Below are 7,735 nucleotides of genomic sequence, written 5' to 3'. Positions count from 1 at the left end.
TGCTAGAGCACGAGGCCATCATTGGTGGCTTCAAGTGTCTCTACTGGCTGGTAAAAAATGAAAAGGCCCACCACACCAACTACTCAAAGCTTCTGAGCCTGGCAGAGCTTTTGGTGTGTGATTACTTTAAGAAGTTAAAGGTAACACACCTAAACCGTAAGATAAATGTCACCTATTATTTAAACATACATTTAATCTTTACTTTAATGACTATACATGTTTTCCCTTTCCCAATGTCTAGATTGACCATAGGAACAATTACAGGTCTCATCGAATAATTGATGAGATGCTTGAGATTTTATCTCAGGAAATTGAGGAGCCTATTCTGATGGCCATAAGAGCATCACAGGCAATTAGCCTGGAAATAGATGAAAGCACAGATGTGTCTGTGTCCAAGCAGCTCGATCTGCATGTCAGGTATTTCTTTGTCAGATTTACATGTTGGTCCCTGTTGAAGAACTGTGGATACTAAACACTTTTCTCACAGATACATTGATACACAGGGAAAAGTAGTGAACCAATTTCTGGATCTTGTCACTGTTCCGGATGGAAAAGCTGACACCATTGTGTCAGCTGTTAAAAAAGTGCTACTAGAGAAAGGTATCCCAACAGAGAGGCTGTATGGGCTCGGGACTGATGGGGCAGCCGTAATGACAGGTAATTATTTTAAACCATGTGAGAGTATCTTGGCGGTTGAATCCCTAAATATTGTGACTAAATGTTGTTTTTAAAATCTAGGGCGTTTGAATGGGGTTGCAAAGCAGCTAACTGACAGCTTCCCCAAACTTGTGATCGTGGCCTGTGCTGCCCACAGACTGGCCCTTGCCTTCAAAGATGCATCAAATGATGTGAAACACATGGCCACTTTCAGAAACCACTTGCAGGACCTCTACCTGTATTTTAGAAACAGTGCAAATCGTACTGCCACTCTCAAGGCTGCATCCATAACCCTGGGTGTCAGTGACTTGAAGCTAAAGGTAATATTATTCTGATTCTGATACTAATAGTTATCTTCTGTCTATTCATAACTAATCATTATTGCATATGACATCTACAGGAAGTGAAGGACACACGCTGGCTCTCACAGCACAAGTCCATTGAGACCCTACAGAGGAACCTGAGTGCCGTCCTTGGAGCCTTGGCAGAGGAGGCAGAGGTGCGCAAATGTCCTGTGGCAAAGGGACTCTACACATTCTGTGCTACGTACAGATTTGTGGCTGCCGTGTACCTCCAGGCTGATGTTTTGCCCCACCTCGCCTGCCTCTCTAAAATCTTTCAGAAAGCACATGTAAATTTCTTACATATCAAAGAGCAGGTATGATAAATGTGCACAATATAATTCAAATCTGCTTGATGTGATGCATTGAAATTATTGTTTGCATGAACTAAATGGCAGGAAATGTTTTTTTTAATTTAGGTTCCTGTGACAATCCAGACTCTAAAAAATATAAAAGAGGCTGGACAAACTCCACTCCCTGGATCCTTCTTGTCTCGCCTCCATGAGGACTTTGATGATCCCCAAGGACTTGGAGCCTTTAACATTCAGCACGAGGAGGAGAGGGATAGGAGAGGGCGAGAGGTCCAAGATGAGTCACGGGTGGGGAAATGGGCCAGATTCCAGCGAGAGGTAAATGATCATTTGCTTAGTGCATGAGTACAGCACTCTTGTTAGGTGAGCTTCACTGTCTTCACATGACAAGATTAAAAATTGATTAGTGCAGGTCTAAATGCCACATTTTAAAACTTTTTAAAAGATAATTATTAGTCCTGAACTGAACATACTGTCTGGTTTGGCCATTGATGCCTATTATCAAAACTGAGTGTAGGCTCTTCCTAAAAAGATGCCAATCTTGTAATTGTAGATCATTCACCCGTACATAACTGGCCTGGAAAAAAATCTGGACAAGAGATTCCATAATCTGGACATCCTTGGAGCCTTCCATGTCTTGGGGCCACAGTCAGCTGCTCTAAAAGATGACACAGTGAATATCGCTCATCTGCAGACTCTTTCAAGGAAATCTTGCCCTCAACATGAGAAGGAAGTAATTCAGGAGTGGCTCTCGTTCAAGAACCATGTCCTTACTGGGATATTCAAGGTGAGTGAGTGAATTGACCTGACTGTTCACTCACAACACACACACACAAACTAATGCCATGACAAACCCTTATCTTTCAAGAACAAGAACCAGGAGGAGCTCTTGAGTTTACTGGCAAGTGAATTTGATGAGTGGGCCAACCTCTACCCCTGCCTGAGCCTTCTTGCGAGCATTGCTCTGGTTATCCCTGTTTCCTCAGTCAACTGCGAACGGGATTTCTCCACAATGAACAGAGTAATAGCAATACATTGAAATTCCCAACGTCTTTATATTGTTGCAGTTTGTATTGATAATAATTAGCATTTTGCTTTATCTTCAGGTGAAAACAGACCTCAGGAACCAACTACAGAGAGAACACCTGGCAGCTTGCCTGAGGATCTCCATCAATGGACCATCTCCTGAAGCCTTCCCGTATAATAGGGTATTAGAAACTTTTTTTAGCAAGCCCCGCCAAATACGTTGCTCTAACAAAAGTTGCAGACTTTGCTCATGTAACAAGAAGTAGTATAGGGTGTGACATGTGTACTGTACTACAGTTTAGGGAAGTTGTATATAGTGTGAATAATATAGTTCTATCTAAGTGATGTGTTTTTTTATATGACTTTACGAGGCCTTGTTTTAAATTAACGCCAATAAAGTTCTGTGCTAATTAATATTGAACGAATGATTCCTCCGCCCGCACCCCCCAGTTTTAGGGGGGAAAAAAGAATAATAATAATAATATATATGTGAGAGAACAAAGGTTGTGCCCTTGACGAAGGCAAAGCACACCCAATAATGCACAACGCTTTCACGCCTTTGTCGCCAACTGTTGGAAAAATTGAAGATGTAACACATTTATCCTGTATAAGAATGATTCTGTGTTCAGTATTCCTTGGGTGCAAAGAGAGGCCTAACCCCAAATCTGAACTCTGGGTAAACATACAAGACCCTTATCTTGGGGCTGAAGACTAGGAAGAAGGGGGTTGTTTTAAGGAGATACTTTGTGACAAGGACTATAGGTGGAGACTCAAGGTCTGGTGACCATTTGCTCGACACCTATGTGAAGGAGCTTTTACGACCCCAGGACCGGAGATCCTGTTGTTGTGTTTCAATCAGGGTTGATGACGTAAACACGCACGCACGCACACACGCGCGCCAAGTCTATGCAAGGAGCCAATGAAAAAGAGCCATGGGACATTTGCATGCCTTTGTCTTAACCAATGACTGTAAAGAGCGGGGCTGCTTAAATAGGTAGCTAGCGCAACATGCTAGCAGACAAACTTGTAGCACAATGGCGTGTGATGTTTTTGTCTCCTTGTGGACCGGCAGCAAGCAATAAAGCTTTCTTAAACTTGTTCACCGACTGACTGCAATGCTTGATTAATATTATATAATATTTCTCACACCAACTGTGTCCAGAAGATCCACCATAGCACAAGCCCCAACAGTGGCTCTATGTTCCCACAGATGACAACCCGGCAGATTGAGCATCTAGGGAGAAAACGGTAAAAGAGCTGCTTACATCCAACTGGTTCACAGGTCCCAAATTCCTCTATGAAAAGGACATACCCATAGCAAAGGATGTAGTACCAAACTTGACCATAGGAGATCTAGAAGTCAAGAAGGCACAAACGCTGCAACCAAAGATCAAAGTAGTAGAACACAGTAGTCCTGCTGACCGTTTGTCCAAGTTCTCATCCTGGTCCAGAGCCACCAAGGCTGTGGCCCGCCTGTTGCAAAGGGCTAAGAATATCAAATGCTCTTTCTACAGTGAGTGAGCTAAAACTTGCTGAACGCATCATAATACAAAATCTGCTAAATCAAGCATATGAGAAATAAATCAAGTTGTTAAACAAAGGAAGTCAACTACAGCTTAGCAATAAACTGCATCACCTTGATTTTCTAGACACAGATGGTATTCTTGTGAGGTAGTGTAGCTCAAACGTCCAGGAAGGTGGTAGGCAAACAGACTCAGCAGACTCGGGAGATTTGCAAAAAATGAGGATTTAATAAATATGTTCTTCAATACAAGAACCAAAAGAAACATAAGCAAAAGGAACCAAAATAATTAACAGAATTAAATCATAGTAACTCAAACAAATGTTACCTGGTTGTGGCAGCAACCCTCCCCACAGCAAACCTTCACTGTCTTTATAGGGTGGGTCCCCTAGCCCTCTTCAGACCACCCAAACCAAGATGAGGTGCTGGAGGTGACGTGAAATCTATTCCTAGGCCTACTTGACCAGCCCATATATCTTTCTACAGGCTGTACCCACAAGGTAAACAGTCCCCCCCCCAAATCTACAACGCATCACATAGCCTACCTCATGGCGTGAAGATGTTAAAGTTTGTTGAGTAGCTCAGTGTCCAGAAGAGAGAAAGGTTCCTTGAATTATACTATCCGTTGAATTTGGTTCCTATCCCATCCGATGAAGTCCCGTATACACGTGCAACCTGCTGCTGAGTTGTCTGACAGCTCGCAGATTACATGTTCATTCACTCAATGGTCCCATAATTAGCAACTCATTCGCATCCCTTCCTTCTAATATCCTACATATGACAGGATATAACCGGGACATTTTGGGGGGATTTATGGCCTGCCAATGGCATCATTTTGAAAATTGACATATTGGGGCGTGGCCTGTAGCACCACTTATTTGGCGTGTTCGACTTTATGCAGCCGGCTGCAGCCGGCTTAAACAGTGAATTCTGGTTAGACTTTTTGTCCGACTTAAGACGGCGCCGAGGCTAGGTCACTGTGACATATCCATCAAAGTACCGTGAGATCGATTCGAGAACTGCCGAGCAGTTGTAGGCGAGCGCATTTTCTCAAGAGCAACTGCACAGGTTTTAATGACTCAATTCGGACAAAAAGTCACTGCTTCAGCTGGCTGCATAAAGTCAAACACACCAAATAGGTGGTGCTACAGGCCACGCCACAATATGTCAATTTTCAAAGTGATGCCATTTGCAGGCCATAAATCCCAAAATTTGGAAATTGAGTACATATGGTTTACTGCTCATGAGGAACGAAAAAGCCTCTAACCTATAACGGCCGCCATATTGGATTTTTCTATACATTTGTCCAAAACGACAAAATTCTTCTCCTCATGAACCATAGCTCCGATTGACTTGAAATACAAAAATGATTTGTAAGACATATGTCTTTGTATAGGGTGATATATTACAAATGGCCAAATTATTAACATAAGGGTGAACTTGCACCTGTGGCACATATTAATATATGCTACTTAATATGATGTGTCGTTTGTCGTTAACTTCTTGTAACAGTACCTCCACTTCAGAATTACTAAAGTTTTTCTTTCTTTTGGAGTCGAGGCCTCCACTGTCTTTACCACGTCTTTTCGACATTTGCACACAGTGTGCACACGGCCCTGCCATCTCATGCCCTTTTATGGGAATTAACGGGGCATTTACCTATGCTAAATAGGAGCAACAACAAGCTTTCAATTTACTAAATTTTGGGATTCATTATTCTAAGAACACACCTGCGAACAATTCTGCTGTTTAGGAACACGTCATGAATCACACATAGACTTTTCTTAGAAACTTTCTTAAGAACAAATGTAAGAAATAACTTAGGAAGATATTGGTGAATGAGGCCCATTGTTTGGAGTTCTATTGTTGTGTTCGTTCTGTTTTGATGTGTAATGCTATGGTCTGTAATTTAGATAATTTGAGTGTTAATCCTGATTGGGATTGTTGTCTAGTTAGATCGCTATCCAAGCTGTCGAATTGAGAAGTGCGTCTGGGGAAATATACAGTCGTGAGTATTGTTCCGCTCAACGCTAGCCGGCGCTAAGGTATCGTTGTTCCCAATTAAAGTGTGGCCTATATTCCAGTGCGGCCTGTACTCCGATTTACAAACACGAAGTTCCCATTCTGGTGGGGTGCGGCTTATAGAAAATGCATCTTATTTTCCTAAACATACGGTAATGTTAGCGAAGCTCCCTGTGCCAATTTTACCCGGTTGGCATAGTTATGAAAGTTTTTTCTTTCGACAAAACTGAGATTTTTTCGTGTTTTTAAATGTACAAACTAACTTAAACGCATACTAAGAAAGTGTATACAGTATGCCGTCCATAATGTTTAATCTTCATTTTTGTTCAGAAACAATACTGCCTTAGTTTTACCAGAGCCCATCTACAGAGAGCCTACAGAGCTCCCTATTAAGCCCCATTGTACCGAATGTGGTTGCTGTTCCACCAGAGTTCCACTGGGAGTGATCGCGGGCAATTGTAATTGTAAAATGAATGGGAGTCTATGGAGCTAGACGGCTACATTTGTCTCTTTCACCTGATTGTCGTTGAGAAATCTCAGATTTGATTGTAGTTTTTGCAAGTTCAACATGGATTATAGGTCGACAGTTTAATGAACGAGTACTTATGTTCCTTGAGGGTTTAGGTTGGTTGAGGGGCAGTTCAATGGGCGTATGTGAAGCCCTCTGTGACATGCTTGCGTGTAAAAAGGGCTATACAAATACATTTGATTTGATGATTTATGTCCTTTCAATTTCTTACAGGGTGAGTCGTTGTTGCCCATAACATGCTAGCATTCTGCTAATGAATGCTGATTGTATGACGTCATTGACATTTTAAAAGGATTTTTAGAACAAAAAAGCGACTTCAAAAAAATCTAACACCCAGCAGTTTGTACTTTCTTTGCTTTCCCTTTCGAATTCAACATTCAAATTACTAGACAAAAAATTAAATCCTGAGAAAAGTGGATTTTGAGGGGTATAGCTCCATAGACCTCTGTTCATTCTTCACTTGCCCGCGAGCGCCCTCACATGCATTGGCGTTTTTATATGTAAAAAATTGGTGGGGCAAGAACCATTTCAAAATATAGGATACATACCAGTAAAGCTACAAAACTCCCTCTTGCTACTGATGTGTTTATTTAACACATCAACAAACAGCGTGGCTCCACAAAACACTTTTAACGACAGAGCGGCTTGCTTCTACCAGGAGTTGTAGTACACAAACTGGAGAGAGAGAGACCTTCTTGTGTAATTGCTTTCCTAATTTCTCACACACGTGTAAAATTACCACTGTCATATTTACAAACCTAAATAAAAAATGCAACCAAGCTCAGAACCAATGTGCCTACAGAGCCATACGCGAAGAGCAATGTGCTCAACACCACTTAAGGCCACAACGAAGCGGAAAGACAACTTTTTAGGGATACAGATTCATTCTATGACAACAACCTTAATAGATAAGCATGGACACACTGACACTCGTCATTATCTATATCTATTGATCCAGCTCAGAAATATGACCAATGCACGGACCAGCACCACAAAGGCAGGATGATAAAACATGCTTTCACTCACCAAGGCTGAGAGCTCACTTGAAGAGAAAGGTTGGGTAGGCAGGGTTGCCAGGTCTGTGTGACAAAACCAGCCCAATGGCCAATCAAAACCAGCCCAAAACCAGCCCAATGGTCATTAAAGCCAGCCCAAAAACCAGCCCAATATCAGAACTCAAAATATGCCCCTGCCAAACCATATACACTGCTTTTAAAGTCCAACAGCATTGCTATCATTGCCAAATGTATTGTAATATCTACAAAGTAACACCAAATGTTTAGTATGCCAGCATTAAAAGCAGTTTTCAGGAGGTTTTCTCAGGAGA

At 41.9% G+C, this 7,735-nt stretch overlaps 1 protein-coding gene across 1 annotated transcript; it reads left to right on the top strand.

Moving 5' to 3' along the window:
- The first annotated feature begins 550 nt into the window (after nucleotides 1–550).
- Nucleotides 551–2,729, top strand: LOC136944907 (zinc finger protein 862-like). The gene is made up of 7 exons (XM_067238843.1): nucleotides 551–657; nucleotides 739–977; nucleotides 1,058–1,315; nucleotides 1,418–1,627; nucleotides 1,863–2,096; nucleotides 2,178–2,330; nucleotides 2,416–2,729. Exons 1-7 carry the CDS (start codon nucleotides 651–653, stop codon nucleotides 2,599–2,601), a joined length of 1,287 nt encoding a protein of 428 aa, XP_067094944.1. The 5' UTR covers nucleotides 551–650; the 3' UTR covers nucleotides 2,602–2,729.
- The last annotated feature ends 5,006 nt before the right edge of the window (nucleotides 2,730–7,735 follow it).

The sequence above is a fragment of the Osmerus mordax genome, chromosome 6, assembly GCF_038355195.1.
Source record: "Osmerus mordax isolate fOsmMor3 chromosome 6, fOsmMor3.pri, whole genome shotgun sequence".
Lineage (NCBI taxonomy): Eukaryota > Metazoa > Chordata > Actinopteri > Osmeriformes > Osmeridae > Osmerus > Osmerus mordax.
Note: the sequence above shows the minus strand (reverse complement) of the source record. Positions and strands in the feature narration are given on the sequence as shown.

Bases quoted from the DNA above. Each gene is read 5' to 3' on its own strand.
- LOC136944907 (XM_067238843.1), top strand. The intron at 2,097-2,177 runs GTGAGTGAGTGA...TTATCTTTCAAG, and splicing joins TCCTTACTGGGATATTCAAG to AACAAGAACCAGGAGGAGCT. The intron at 2,331-2,415 runs GTAATAGCAATA...CTTTATCTTCAG, and splicing joins ATTTCTCCACAATGAACAGA to GTGAAAACAGACCTCAGGAA.